This window comes from Agelaius phoeniceus, chromosome 1 (genome assembly GCF_051311805.1).
Source record: "Agelaius phoeniceus isolate bAgePho1 chromosome 1, bAgePho1.hap1, whole genome shotgun sequence".
Classification (NCBI taxonomy): domain Eukaryota; kingdom Metazoa; phylum Chordata; class Aves; order Passeriformes; family Icteridae; genus Agelaius; species Agelaius phoeniceus.
The window spans coordinates 3,491,487-3,507,358 of NC_135265.1; the positions used below are offsets into that span (position 1 = coordinate 3,491,487).

Below are 15,872 nucleotides of genomic sequence, written 5' to 3' on the forward strand. Positions count from 1 at the left end.
ACTCCACATGGGCAAAGAGGAGTTCCAGTGATTGAAACCAGGCCCTTTGTGCTATTTTTAATGGTTTATATCTGAGACACATGCATGGGACTGGTGAGAAACACCAGACTAAGACGATTTTTTGGTCCAGGTGCTGGAAGCCAGTCAGGATGCTGTGGGTTATCTCAGATAACCATGGGTTATATATCCATGGAGAGGCAGCTCGATTGCTCTCCTGCAGGCAGATAAATCACATTCCACTCAGTTATCTCCAAGCCCAGGCTCTGATCTCAGAGTGACTTTGTGGGAAGGGCCTGGAGAAAACAAAGGAACATGGACTGGGAATTTCTCAGTTCCCAGCCTCAACTGAGACTGGGAGAGAAATTCCCAGTCCATGTTCCTTTGTTTTCTCCCTGTCTTCATGGCAATGTGTTCTTTTCCATCTCCATATGCCCAGGTTGACCTCAGTTGGTGAATTCAGAGCTTCTCACTTTCCTCTGTCTATTAATTATTCCAATCCTGGTTTATAACCTTAATTTTAAGCAAATATTGGCTTAATACTGTAATTTTTTTGGCTAATCTCATGTAAGAAGCAGCTCCTAAATGGTTTCACTGATAAATTTAGGCTTTAAAACCATGCTAGGAATGAAGAGTTGGGGGCAGAAGAGGAAGAATCTCCTGACCCTCAGGAGATTTTACCTACAAAGCTGCCTGAGGTAGGACAGCCCCTGTGGGGCTCTTTTGAAGCTCCATTATTCTTTCCAAAGCTCAAGGGCTTTCCCAAAAAATTAGGGATGGGCTGCTGCTGCACTTCTTCCTCTCCAGCACAAAGGAACAGCCTCAATTTATCAAATTACCCCACTCTTTGGAGTTTCAGTTGCACCTTGACAAAAACTGATGGAAATCTCCAAGTTTTGAATTTGCTCTTTGCTATTAAAGTTGTGCTGCTTTGCATTCTCAGAGCAGTTTAGTCTCTCATAACCTTATTTTTAACCTTATTTAAGAGAATCTGTTTGCCATCCATGCAGCAGAATATCTCTTTAATCACAGCATTCGTTTAAGAACATTGCATTACTCGGCAAATTTTGTTAAATTACTCTTGCACATTCATCCCCAGTCTCCTATGGAAAAAAAAAAGCACTGAATCATGGTGCTGACTTCTTTTAACACTATTTAGTAATTACTGTTAAGCAGGTAGATATAATTTATAGCAGCACACTCCTTAGATTGCAAGGCTTAATAGAGGAGGGCTAAATTTTCCTAATATTGCTAGAAGTAACAGAGCAGAAAATATGTCATAACAATTAGAACTGATTAGAAAATGATACCAAAATTGCAGGAAAAAAAAAGCTGAGAGCTTCCTTTTTAACAGAGAGATAAATAAAAAGTGAGACAAGAATTTCCATGGTTTTGTTTCTTACCTAGGAGAGACTGGGCTGTGCTTTCCAGCAGGTCATAATCACCTAGAAAAGTGGAAATTGGGTATGAAATGGTTTTGATTGTGTTTTCTATTAGAGCCCAAACTGGTCTCAGTGGAAAGCAGTGAATGGAGTGCAATTGATTTTTATTTGTTTAGATCAGGCCCAAAGGCAATAAATACTTGGTGCTGTCTTCTCAGGAAGTAAACACAGCTTTACTTGAGAGTTTAAATCAAAGCTGAACCTCTAAATTTAGGATTAAAAACAGACAATAAACAGGGGCAAACTTGATTGTAAAAATATAGAAGTCAAATATGGTTTCTATAGGAATTTACATTTATAATGCTCAGGTATTTAAATATGACCAGCTTTCAGAGAATTAATGAAAAATTATTTCCATCCATCAATGACAAAGAGCAGTAATTAATTGATTTAAATAAGGTAGCATAATTTTGTGGCTTTAGATAAAATCACACTGATTCACAGAGACTTACGAGATTTTAAATTTCACTTTTTGTGCAAGTGTTATAGTTAAGTACCAATGTATCATTGTCATAATTGTTGATACACTGACAACTTTTTAATAATCCGAAATTAACATGTGCACACCATTTTGGGGAACAGAAGTACTGAGGACATAGGCAGCAGAAGTGGCTCCTACCTGCATGGGTTTGCCCCAAATTATCCACTTCCCAACCTGAAATTAGAAGAATGAAAATAATTAATTCATCATGATAACAGGTTGCAATTTAATTTTGATAAAAGTTTGACTCCCATAAAAGAGGAGAACTGCAGGTTTAAATCTTTATTTTAGTATTAATCTTGCATATTTATGAGTGGAAAAAGGTTTTCAGAAGATGGAATATTGTTGAATATCTGGTTTCATGAAGTTTCATCAGACTCTAGGAAGAATAAGAAAAATGGATGTAGGAGCTTTTTTGGGGATTTTTTTTTTAATTATTATTTTTTAGGGGAATGTTCTGATGTAAGAAAGACTTACACATTTCCAAACCCATGCTGCTCAAGATCCTAAAACCACAACTATCACAACGGGAAAAGATAAAACTATGGGCTTACATTAGAAATCTCCCTTTCTTTTGTTCTTAAAAAAAAAAAGAAAAAAAAGATGGAATGATGCCAAACGAACCTCCCAACCCCCTGTGCTCAATGTTTAATCCAATTTGGGCTGAAATCAGATTTTCCTGGACCCTGGGTGGGTTCTGGCTCAGCTGGGGATGCAGGAGGAGCCAGGGAGTGGAGCTGCTGCACCGTGCACAGAGGAGCCTCAGGGAGCTGCTGCAAATCACTCTCAAAAAACCTTCCCAGCACTTCGCTGACCACTACAGCAGGTGAAATATTCACTTCAGTTTAGTTCTGCATCCTCTGGAGCAGCCACAGGCCTTCAGGTTGGTCCCCTTTTAACCCCAGTGGTCAAATGTTGATTTAGGGATTGGAAAAACCTTCACCAAATTGTAGGAAAAGGGGTTTTGTTAAAAGGGAAATCCAAACAAAGACTGATTTTGATCCTGTGGGAAAGGAGAAAGCATCTAAAGAAATAAAATAATAACAGGAGGCTTTTCAGCATGGCAAAAAATGCCGGGGGTTTATTTTATAATTATTGAAAATTCCTTGATTTCTGTGTCTTCTCTAAAGTAAATCTGATGTGCTTTTATACCATTTAAGACATAAAAAAGAGGGTTTGATGTGAAAATGGTGGTGAGAGTATAGAAAACTCATCTGAAACATCAGGCAGGCTGTATTGTGACTTTGGATGGATTATTAAATATCAATCCTACACATCCAACCAATGGAGGGTTGATCCTGGAAGCCACAGTGAGAACACCCACAGTCCCCATCCTCCTCTGCCCAGCTCCAGCTGCTCCCAGGATTCCACAGGGAGGATTTAGCCTGGATTTAGGGAAAGGTTCTTGCCCAGAGGGTGGTGAGGCACTGACCCAGGGAATGTCACATTCCCAAGGCTGCAGAGCTCCAGGAGTGACTGGACACCCCTCCCAGGGATGCACAGGCTGGCATTTTGTGCAGGGACAGGATGATTTTGTGGGTCCTTTCCAGCTCAGGATATTCTGTGACTCGAATTCCTGGGTGTTTGCAGATGTTGGGTAGATCTCTAAATTCTGAGAAGGTGTTTCCAGTGCTCTGAGCAAACATTTTCCAGCAGCCAGGGTGGTTCAGCTGCTGCACAGAGCTGAGCTGGCAGATGCTGCAGCAGAGCTGAGCCCATGCTCCACATTCCTGGCAGAATATCAGGGATGGTGTGGTGGGTTCAGTGATGGTCAATATTAGAATATTAAATAATAGAATATTTTTCTATTCTGCTCTGCAGAATAGTTTGGGGAGACCTTTTCATCCTCCTCAATCCACCCAACCCCAGGTTTATTAGCAGCTGTGTAGCTCAATTTTAGGAATCTGTTGCTAAAATCAGGATGTGTTGCTGAAATCTGAATTCAGAACATGGATGTCAGGTTGTGGTGTGGCAATTTTTATCTGTGGGCGTATCAGAGGATCAAAGAGCAAACCACCACTCCTTTATCACTTCTTTCACGGTGCTTTTCACAGCATCTGCCACTCCAGCCAGCAGCTCTGATGGAACCTGTCCCCTGAGTGAGGTCCCCCAGCTCAGCAGCCTGTGCCTCACACTGACCCATTCAAGCAGGGTAGAAAAAGATGCCAGAAAATCTCCCCAAAACCTCATAAAAATCCAGTTTGAGTTTATTATTTGTAATTTGACCTTAAAACTGTGCAGAACTCTTTCTGGAGAAAGACCAGGCCAGTATTATGTAGATTGATGCCTGATGTTCCTGACATCCTGCTTATTACAGTGATGGCTGTAAAAAAGACATTTCTCTTAAATTTAAATGTTTTGAATGCAGCTAGTTTTTCCCTACAATCTAAAAAGCATGACATAAAAATTATCATTATTTAATTCTAAACAGAGATAGCAGTTAGTCTCATTGATATTAAAATAATAAATTTTAGTTAATTTTTAATTTCATGACATCCATAATAACAGTTAAAACACATGAGTGTACTTTTTCTGAAAGGAATAGGCCTGTTATAGAAATATTTTTGTATATATACTGAAATTATTATTACATTTCACTCTGTTTGGACATTATGAAGGGATTCAGTTGTCTAACAACATTAATTTTCTGATTTGTAGTAGCAAGCAAGCCTTTTATTCACATATATTTCTATCTCTCAGTCCTACCTAATGTACTGAAGAAAGTTCCAGTACAACATTTGCCTGTACAGGCTTTTAGGCTTGATTCATCAACTCAATTTTCACTAATAAGTTAAGATACTAAGAAGTTAATTAGATTTACATTGAACATCATGCCCTGAATTACAAAAGAAAATGTCAAAGTTCATCTATTGAGTGTTGGGATAAAATGAACATATATACAATTATATTTGTTGGTGTGTGGATATATTTTTGTATTTTTATGTAATTATTTAAATATATGTATTAATACACATATAAAATATATATGGATATATACATCTATTAAAATATATGTAGATGTATATTTTCATTTATATCTTACATAGATAAGCATATAGTATAAACAGATATAATATATAATATTAAACTTTAATATATAAACACATATATAATATATGGTATATATTTTTATATTTATATATTATATATATAGACATTTTATATATCTATACAGATATACATATATATAAAATATATAAATACATATAGATATATGTATTTATATATTTTATAAATATATGTATTTATATATATTTTTATATATAAATTATATATTTATATATAAATATATATAATATATATTTTATATAAACATATATATTATGTAAAATATATATTATATATAAACAGATATATTTTTATATATAAACCCAGATATATTTTATAGATATAAACAGATATATTTATATATATATAAAAGGACATGAGGAAACATGCAGCCACCGCATGCCTTTGAATTCCTGCACACTGCAGCTGCTGCCCTGCCCTCAGACAGTGCAAGTTTCTGTATCCTGCAGGAAAATATGGATATTTATTTGACAGAAATCCATGGCATTGGTGCTGCTTCCTCACATGCCTGTGAACGAAATGGAGTTCAAATGGATTTGTTTTGTGCACAACATTTAACATGTTTGCATAGACCTGACCTTGCATCTAAAGGGTTGTAAGGAATCCCAGACACACTCTCATTTTTCCCAATATTACCTCCAAACATTGTTTTTCTGGGTTATATTTTCACCTTAGTGCCTTTAAGACTCTGGAGTGACCTCAGTAAATTTTCTCTGCTGTCAGTGATGGAGTGGGCAGGACCACAGGGCCCCTCACTGAGTGGGCTTTCCCACAGACCTTCATGTTTTCCTACTCTTAGGACACAAACAATGAGAAATGGGTGTGTTTGACTTCACTGATGAAGAAGAGAAAGCCCTTTAATATGTTATGCAATGGTCTAATAAAATGCATTGCTCTCTCAGAAATGAAGAATAAATAAAATATGATTCTCATCTGCATTCCACTGGAAACACATTTTTCCGGGGTTTAACTCAAGGGTTACATTTACAAGGGACTTTTGAGGAGAGCATGTAGAGACATGAGGAGGAGGAACAGCTTTAAACTGAAAGTGGGCAGGTTTAGTTGGGTATTAGGAGAAAATTCTTTACTCAAAGGGTGGTGATGCCCTGGCACAGGGTGCCCAGAGCAGCTGTGGCTGCCCCTGGATCCCTGGCAGTGCCCAAGGCCAGGTTGGGTGGGTCCTGGATCACTCTGGGACAGTGGAAGGTGTCCCTGCCCAGGACAGGGGGTGGCACTGGTTGAGCTTTAAGATCTTTTCCAACCCAAACCATTCCATAATTCTATTATTTCATCATGGCAACATCTTAAATATCACAATTTTATGACTTATTTGAATGACATCTGTGCTTCTCACATGTAGTTAAATCCAAACTATGAAATATGGACATGACAGCAGATACAAAACAGTGCCTTAGAACAGCACTTATTAAATCAATAATTCGTCTTATCAGTCAATAGACTCCTGAGGAAGCTGCTGATTTCCTCGACTCAGGATGGTTTATTCAGTGTATTGACAGGTTGTGTTATTTGCTGTTTGACCAGACTTAAGTAAGTGTCACTCTTTGGGAAGCAAATTTACAATTAATGCTTTAATTGACATTGATAATTAGATGTTATTTGTAGAATTGCTCAGAGTTCCTAGAGAAGATCTATCAGAATGCTGAATTACCAATTCTAAAGACCAAGTAATGACAATACTTCTTATTTCTGTTTTCTGCAGGAAGAGGTAAAAGAGGGAGGAAAAAAAAAATCCAAAGCCTTGCCAATGGCTCCCCACAGAGTTGGTGGCAGAGACCCAGACCTTTCCTGCCCTTTTCTTGCACATTTATCAGACTTTCCTCTTTGATTTTTATTTACTGAGACCCAGAACTCATTATTCACCCCTCACTATGCAACAACTGATGAGAAACTCGCTGACAGCAGTTGCTCCTGATTTAAAGTGGACAGAGATGGGGAAGCTGAAGCCAAGAACCAGCCTGTGCACGATGAGCCTCAGAGCCTTTTAGATCTCCTCCTTGGTGCCAAATCTGTGCTGGCTGCTCTCCACCTGCCTGGCCTCCTGTGGCTTTGTTTATCTGAACACAACTCACATTTAACCCTTTTGTTCCAGCGTTTGTCCCTTATTAGTGGCGGGGCAGGAGGGGATGAAAGGCTTCCAAAGCTCTTCAGTCCCGAATTGGCTTGCCCACACTTCTCCCATAGTCCTGTTGTTCTCATCTCTGTGTTGTGGGTTGGAGGGCTTCTCCACAAAGGCAATTCTCCAAAAGGTTTTGGATTTTGACAGCATTAAGATCAATGTGCAGATCCTGCACTGGTTTTACATCACATTGTGTCCCTACAGAAACTGCAGCCACTGGGGCAGGGAGAGGATGTGGGAAACATTTACAACCCCTTGTTATCCTGCTGTCCAGCTATGTGGATAGCGAGCTGGCTGGGCAGGAGTTTAATTTCTTCTTTCCTGCTTTATATAGCACTGATTAGAAGTTTTACATTCCATTTCTAAATACGAAATAAACCAGTGAGCTCTCGCGCCCGATTCCGCAGCATCCACCACGCTGAGCCTCCTCTCTGCTGTCCAGCTATGTGGACAGCAAGCTGGCTGGGCAGGAGTTTAATTTTTTCTTTCCTGCTTTATATAGCACTGATTAGAAGTTTTACATTCAATTTCTAAATACAAAATAAACCAGTTGTAGTGGTTGTGCGAGTTCTCGTGCCCGACTCCGCGGCATCCACCACGCTGAGCCTCCTCTCTGCCCTCCCCGTGGCTGCCTGCTGCTCTCCTGCTCCACCAATCTGTTCAGCAGGCTGGCAAAGCCACAGTCAGGAGCAGCAGGCTACTTAGCAGCTTTTCTGCACTCTCTGAGCTCCCCACACGGGTTCTGGTTCCACACCCTGCCCGCTGTGTCCCTAGAAGGGACATCAGCCCTCTGCCAGTCCTGTGCCTGCACACACACACAGCCCCACACACACATTATCCAACCATCCCAGCTCCTTTGTTATGGCTCTTTGTGTTTTCCAGAGAAGCTGTGGCTGCCCCTGGATCCCTAGAAGTGCCCAAGGCCAGGTTGGAAGGGGCTTGGAGCAACCTGGTGATGCCTCAGGTTTCAGCTTTTTTATTTTTCAGATTCTGTGCTGCTTTAGTGTGTGGGTCTGAGCTTCACATCAGGGCATGCTGAGCTCTCTGCACAACACAGGGAGACAAAACAATTCCTGCTCCAGCTGGGCACCAAGGACAAATGATCCAAATCTCAGCCCCAGAGCACAAACCCCGTGGGCTGGAGAGAGAAAAACAAGCAGGGTGGGACTGCAGGGGCTAAAGCTGGAATGGGACAATGAACTGCAAGATGCAAATGGAGCAGAACTGATCCCAGGGAGAGAGCCCGGGAGCGCTGGTGCATTTTGGGGCCATTTTGGTTCATCTTGGGTGCAGCCCTGGCTGGGCTCTTGTGCTGCCCAAGGTGCATCCATGGAGGCCTTTGAATAAATCCCTGCTTTATTCTTTAGCTCTGTCCAGCCTCTGTTCTAGGGCAGCCTTCATAAGGCATCACTGAGATACTGGAAGGTGTCCCTGCCCATGGGAAGGGGTAGGAACTGGATGATCTTTAAGGTCATTTGCAACAGAAACCATTCTGTGATTCCATAATTGATTGATTAATCCAGGGTTACCTGCTTGGGCTTTGCAGTTTCATTAGCAGGATCTGTAGGAAGTAGCAGGCAGGCAAGGTCACAGACTACATGGCCCTACAGGTTCACACACCTTTCCCTGTGTTAAATGCTTCCCACAACAATTTCCAGAGGTTTGGGTCTCTCCAGCCTCATGACCAATGGCCAGTACTTTAAACTACAGATTAAAAAGTCATTTCTATAAGAGCAGGAGGTGACAGGACATGGGATAACGGCTTCAAACTGACAGAAGGCAGGGTTAAATGGGATATTAGGAAGAAATTCTCTCCTGTGAGGGTGGTGAGGCCCTGGCACAGGGTGCCCAGAGCAGCTGTGGCTGCCCCTGGATCCCTGGAAGTGTCCAAGGCCAGGCTGGACAGGGCTTGGAGCAACCTGGGATAGTGGAAGAAGGGGGTGAAACTGAGAAGACTTTTAAGGGACTTCTAAGGGATTTAAGGTTTAAGGTTCCTACCCAAACCATTCTGAGATTTTATTATTCAATCATTTACTGCAGATCTTCATTTGCCTTGACAAAGGGATTTGTGAACAGAATGTTCACACAGAGACAGTACAAAGTGAATTGGTGTTTGTTTTATTTAGAAAACAAGAAAACTGGGGCAGAGGATAATCAAGGGTAAGATTAGGAAGCCTTTTTCATATTTGTGTATTTGAATAAGAACTGGTGCCTAAAGACATCTGAGTAACTGATCCTGTGAGGCAAAATCATTCCATCCAGTTTATCCACTGAAAATAAGTTCACCTGGATTTTAAATCTTCTCCCATTAGGGGCAGAGAGACTGGAATTTCCACGGGATGGTTTGGTTTAGATATCTGTCCTACCATGAGAGGAAAAAGCTTCAGCAGTCTTTGTTACCCAGAGGTTTGTGCAAGACATTGCAGTAAAGGCAGGGACAGACTGATATTTAATTAATTTCTTCCTATATCCTACTTTACCATCAGGGCACAGGGACAAGATCCAGAAATCATGGGAGAATTCCAGTGAGGCCCCACATGGAGAACAGAAAGGCCAGAGCACACAGGGCTGGCGAAGGCAGGATTATGAACAGATATGATCAATAACATTTAAGGGAAATCATGGCTTTATTCTTTTCTTCCTCTTTCCTGTTAAAGGATGTGAAACTAGAAGTGGACTGAGGTCACCATAGCAACTAAGCATCATCTAAACATTATGTGAGTCCTTCCTTTGAGTCTGGCTGTCACAGGAGCATCCATCAGAGTGCAGGATCAATGCAATCACTATTGAAGGGTCTCCTAGCTCTGAAGAGGGCACGGATCGTATCTGAGAGAAAAACAAATTTTTTCTTTCAAACAAGAACCATGAAATAATTTGAAACACTGCCCAAAAGAGATTGTCAGTTCTGAAATAACTCCTAGAGAAGAAAGCAAATTAAATGCCTTGCTAAAAGGTAAGCATGAATGAGTGCCCACCACACCTAAAATCCTGCAGTCACCTGGAATTTTTTTCCCAATCATTTGGGTCAAGAGGACAAAGAGGAACAGAGCAAAGATTAATAGGAAAGGTTGAAGGATCTGCTCATGTTGCCCCTACAGTGACACTTCAATCTATCACCCTTTGCAGTCCAAGTGTTCTCCAAACCACTCAGCTGCCCTCAGCATCTTCCACCCTTGCGTTCTTCCCAAAGATGCAGGATATTTTTTTTTCCTCCCACCAAAGCCAGATTAGCTCTCAGAGCACTGAGAAAGTTCTTGAGCTGTGTTGCAGCTTTCCCCTGACCACTGCAGGATGTCCCCCTGCAGAGGACCAAGGACTTGATCTTCAGCTGAAAATCTCTTGTTTGTGCTGGGTATTTGAGTATCAGAGGCACAGAGCCTTATGTGTGACCGTGCTCACAGGGGTTCTGGGATGAGGGAAGAGACGAGGATGTTGACTCCATGTTCAGAAGGCTTGATTTATTATTTTATTATATATATATATATATATATTACATTCTAACTATACTAAAAAGAGGGACAGGGTTTTCTCAAAAGCTAACTAAGCTAAGAATAGAATAGAAAAGAAAAGAATGATAACAAAAGGCAGCTCTCTCGGACTCTGTCCAAGATAGCTCTGTCCTTGATTGGCCATTAATTATACACATCCAAGATGGGCCAATCACAGGTGGACCTGTTGCATTCCACAGCAGCAGATAACCATTGTTTACATTCTGTCTCTGAGGCCTCTCAGCTTCTCAGGAGGAAAAATCCTAAAGAAAGGACTTTTAGTGAAAAGACGTCTGCGACACTTATGTCCCCATAATTTGGTGGGAAAGGCCATAAAATGTCTTTTTTTTTCTGCTAGAAAGCATCTGAGAGGCTCAGCTACTTGAATAGAATTGCAGATCCAGTTACTATTCTTTGATGACAGCATTTTCCTCCCATTTTCTCTGCACTGCAGATGGACTTCATGATGCTGTGACCATGGAGGCTTAATTATAGCTTGTCCTCCTCTCTTTGGAAAAGCTGGAGTAATCTCATGGCTTTACTGCCTGTGCAAAGCCCATGGATGAAAACCAGCTGGAAATGACTTGTTATCTATCAAGTGCCATTACATATATTTTTTTTTCTGTCTTTTTTGGTTTTTTAATGGTTTATATATAAAATGGATACCTTTGCACTGAACTTGATTATGACTGCTATGTAGGATCTTATATAAAATTAAGGATGAAACAAAGGTTTCAGAGTCCTGGTTGCTTCAATAAATAAATATAAATAAGCTCAATTTCTCATTATTATTCCCATGATGAGAATGCTGGGATGGGTCATACATGTTTTCCAGAGAACACTCGGTTACAGGGCTTTCCTTCCCTCAGTTTCCAAGCAGGATGTTGGAATACTTATGCAGGCAAAACATCCTTGAAGAGAAATCTGGACCTTTGCATTGATCTTTTGCCTTTTTGACAGGCTAATGCAATTTCCAATTTCACTCTGCTGCAATGCTGACCTTAATTTCAGCAGTAGCAACAAAACCCTGCATCTTTTACCTCAGGAGAAAATAAGCACACAAAAATCTTCCAGGGATATTTCAGTTTTTAGGAGACCCCTGATCCTTACCAGTCACTTTTTGTTCCTGTCTAAACAAAAAACTATCAATACACTACCCGAACTAATAGAAACTGTAGCTTGCAAATATTTCCAATAGTTTTCACTTTGGGAAGTCAGTGACTTTTATTGGCTTTTCACCCAGTTTGGGGGTTGTGTACCATTTTCCCATGTCAGTTTTTAAAGCCCTTTACCAGAACTGTCTCCCCAGAAAGGACACAAAAGGATTTGGAGAGAGAGCATCGCTTTCCTTCTCATTAACTCTTCTCTTGTCATCCTATTCTAATTGATTAGGGATAAATCTAAACTCAGGCCCAGACTGCTTCCCAAATCCAATTAACCCCGTGTTCATTAATCCCACTGTCCACCCTTGGCATCTCTACTGCAGCACTTACGAGGTTTGGGTTTCTTAAACAATCAATTAATCAATTAATTAGTCCAACAAAGTACTTGAGTGTTTCCCTGTGTTTTAAATGGGATCAGTGGCAGACTATTTCCAATTTCTTGGCATAACAGAGCTCGTTGCCTGAGCACTGATTGTGTTCAACCAAGAGAAGCAAAAAGCCAAAGAGTTTGGTTCTGAAATGTGAGCAGAGGATGTAATTCCCTCTTAAACTCTCTAATACCTGATTACATTCTTTATTCTACTGGATTTTAATTAGGAACCCTTAATCCTGGTGTCAACATAGGATAGTTTTTATGTCTTTGGTAAAAATCAGGAGAATTTTCTTTGTTGGACACAGTGAATCACATTTTGTGGTAAATGTATCAGGGAGTGTCCTAAACTGAGCACCAGATAAACCACCTGAATTGCTGGAAGATTCAGTAAGAGCTGCTCATATTTATTGTTTGGATTTGTGAATGAAAGCATTTTCCAAATGTGGAGCATATGGCAACGCTCAGAAACTGTCAATTATCCTTTGTATTATTTCTTACTGCAAATCAAAGGACTGAAAATATGTTCATTTCTGATCTGGTTATTGAGTTCCATTTGGGTGTGTTTATACATTCCAGAATATTTCAGCTGTACAATGCCAAGCACAAAAAGCCACAGTAGATTTCCATTGCCAGGCAATATCACCTCTGTCTGGAAAAAAAAGAATAATAAGGAAAAAAAAAAGCAAAGAAGAGAAAATTCTCCAGCTGGGAGTGCAGATCACTGTGTTAGGACCATCTCCAGGTCTTGCTGTGTCCTACTGAAAGGTAACAGAAAATATGGGTTTCTTCTTTTTTACCTCTTCGAGGTAAAAAAATAATCTTTGGGAACTATCTAGAAGGAAAGGCACTGTAATCCCTAATTTACAAGATGAGAAAAGACTTAGGAATAAATAAACCTTTTTCCATTGGAAGAAAGGAATCTCCAATGGAGAGATTTTGAGAATGATATTTTTTGTTTACAGCCTGCATCTGAAAGGAATTAAAAATTCTGGTGATTCTGCAGGATTGGAGAGGTGAAATGAAATTTTAGAAGGCAGGGTTGCCAAGCACACAGAATTTCGCTTTGAACTTTCTGCAGGATGTTGACAGCTGCTCAAAAATTACTCTGGTTTAATTGCAGTGAAGGTTAAAGCAGAGCAGACTAAAACCAGCAGCAGCTGGTATTTTTAGCTAAATACACAGCTAATTTTTCCAAAAAGCATCCTTCCAGATGACAGCTTAGTTAGTTAATTTTTCCTTTGTAGTCTCTTTTATTTTTTTCCCCATTTTAGTCCATATGGAAATCAGACATCCAAGTCCAGGCAGTCAGATTCCTTTCTGAAAGTCACAAAACAAGCAGTGACTTTGCTCACCTCCAGACAAGCATTTCAAAGGGGCCAGAGAAAGCATCTTCTACAGGAGCCTATTGATTTCTATTCACTGAACCAGAAATCCATGTGGTCATAAATTCAGAGATAAATTTAAATATCCAAAGCCAGGTAAGATATTTCCCACCCACTCTTTCAGATCAGCACACCCCATGATTGCCCTGGGATCACGTTGTACCTCCAGGTGCTTCAGAGCACAAACTTTTTAAAAGTATAATTTAAAATTATTGCTGCTTTTGTAAAAATTATCTATGGCCATGTAAAAATGTTGCTGTACTAGGAGTGATTTTGTTATTAATAAATATTAGTGTCCATGCCCAGCCTATAAACAGAGCAGCAGCCAGAGGACACTGTAACAATCCCTAAAATGTGATTATCCATGTCTTAGAAACATTAGAGTTCTGTAATAACCCATTATTTAGGGAACCATCATGAAATGTGACTTTTTTCATTAAACCCTCATTGAACAAATACACTTGGCTAATTAAAATTAGCAGCAATAATGGCAAGGCTGATGCTGATTCACCCAGGAGAGTGAATGGGATGTTGATGATTGGGATGCTGATAATTCCACCTTGGGGTCAGCAGTGCAACCCCAGCCACATCTGCTGAGATTTCCAGCCACTCCAGGTTAAATGTTTATTTGTTTATCTAATGAATGATGAATCCTGGGTGTGTTCCTGGTGAACAGATGTCCAAAATCCCCTCAAACCCAGCCCTGCACAAGGTAACAGCTGTCACTTTTATTGGGGATCCCATGAGGAGATAAAGAAATGGGACATATGTTTCCACTGGATGGAAAATTCTTCCCTTAGGGTCGTACTGTCACCCCACCAAATGGGAAGTACAGGGCGTGAAGAGATCTGTAAATCCTGGGAAAAATATTTAAAAATGTTATTTCAGCCCTTTATTTGACATAGTTAAAATAAATAAAGCAATAAATAAATAAATAAATAAATAGAGCTTATGTATATAAACTTCTAAGCTTATATAATATATATTATATATAATATAATATTGTATATTGTACATTATATATAATATATTATACATTATATATTATATATTATATATTATATATAATATATTATGCATTATATATTATATATTATATACTATACATTATATATTATATATTATATATTATATATTATATATTATATATTATATATTATATATTATATATTATATATTATATATTATATTATAAATAATACATTATATAATATCTATTATAATATTTATTTATTTATTTGCTCATCTAAAGGCTTTATAATTTTATTGAAAGAAATTATATTTTAATGCAAACAATTTGGTTTTTTTTGTTTAAATAATTAAGGTAAATGAATAAAATCTTAATTTAAATAAATAGAAGCCATTAATATATTAAATACAATAAAAATCTTGATTTTATTCAAATCTATAAAATAAATATAATAAAAATCTAATTATTTTTTATTTAAATAATCTAATTCAAATTTAAAAAAATATTTCTATTTAAAAGTTTTTTTTTCCATTAACAGGTAACCATTTACTGAAGACCTGGAACAGGTCAAATTGAGTTGATCTTATGTCTAAAGTGGGTCATTGGTTACATGGCATTGGTGATGCCTGTGCCTGCACATGCTGGAATGGATGTGTTAAAAGTGAGGATTTCAGAATTCCTGGAGCTGTGTATGAAACACTGTCTCCTAAAAATGGTGCTCTGTGTGTGTGTGGCCATGCAAAAAAAAGCAGATTTTGGACTCAAGGCTGTAAATGAATAATTAATTGATAAAATAAATTTTGGGAAAAAGGATCCACAGTGATGAACTTGTTCCTCAAAGGATGGTGCTAATTAAGGGACCTGCTGTGGGTGCTGGGAGCAATCTGTGTTAATTACCAGCACAGGGACAGAAGGATGTTTATGTCTGTGTTTATGTTTATGTTTAATGAGACATTAAAAAAATCATCACACATAAAAAAGTGATGGAACTTCTGCCTCTCTCCAGAAATCTTTAATTCCCCCCTGAACCCCAACATGGGGCTCCTCACTGCTCATCTCAAGCCTGTTCTCCTTCAGCACAAGCAGAACCTGCTCTACATTTTAATTATTTCCTAAAATTGATTCCAACTGTGTTGCCCAAGACCCAGACACAGATTTGGGTCCCCACTGAATTCAGTGAGACCCAAAGGCAGAATATTCCCTTTAGCAGCTCAAATTTGTGATATTCTCATGTTGTGTAGTCTGTGATGGCTTTTTTTTCACACCTTCCCTCCCACCCCGTGCACACTCACGTACCTACACACAAATATCCTGGTTTTCTGTGATTTATTTATAGCTGGAGCCCAGCTGGAGAGGTTTTGATGTCTGAT

The 15,872-nt window shown here is 39.1% G+C and overlaps 1 protein-coding gene across 12 annotated transcripts in view; it reads right to left on the minus strand.

Annotated features, from left to right (window-relative positions):
- The window catches only part of ADCYAP1R1 (ADCYAP receptor type I), a 156,292-nt gene that overhangs the window by 52,265 nt on the left and 88,155 nt on the right, over positions 1 to 15,872 (minus strand). For all 12 annotated transcript variants that reach the window (XM_054634063.2, XM_077186441.1, XM_054634036.2 and 9 more), the window contains 2 exons: positions 2,059 to 2,094; positions 1,401 to 1,442 (listed from right to left, as the gene is read on the minus strand). In XM_054634063.2, coding sequence (XP_054490038.1) covers positions 1,401 to 1,442; positions 2,059 to 2,094 — 78 coding nt within the window. The remainder of the gene's footprint in view (positions 1 to 1,400; positions 1,443 to 2,058; positions 2,095 to 15,872) is intronic.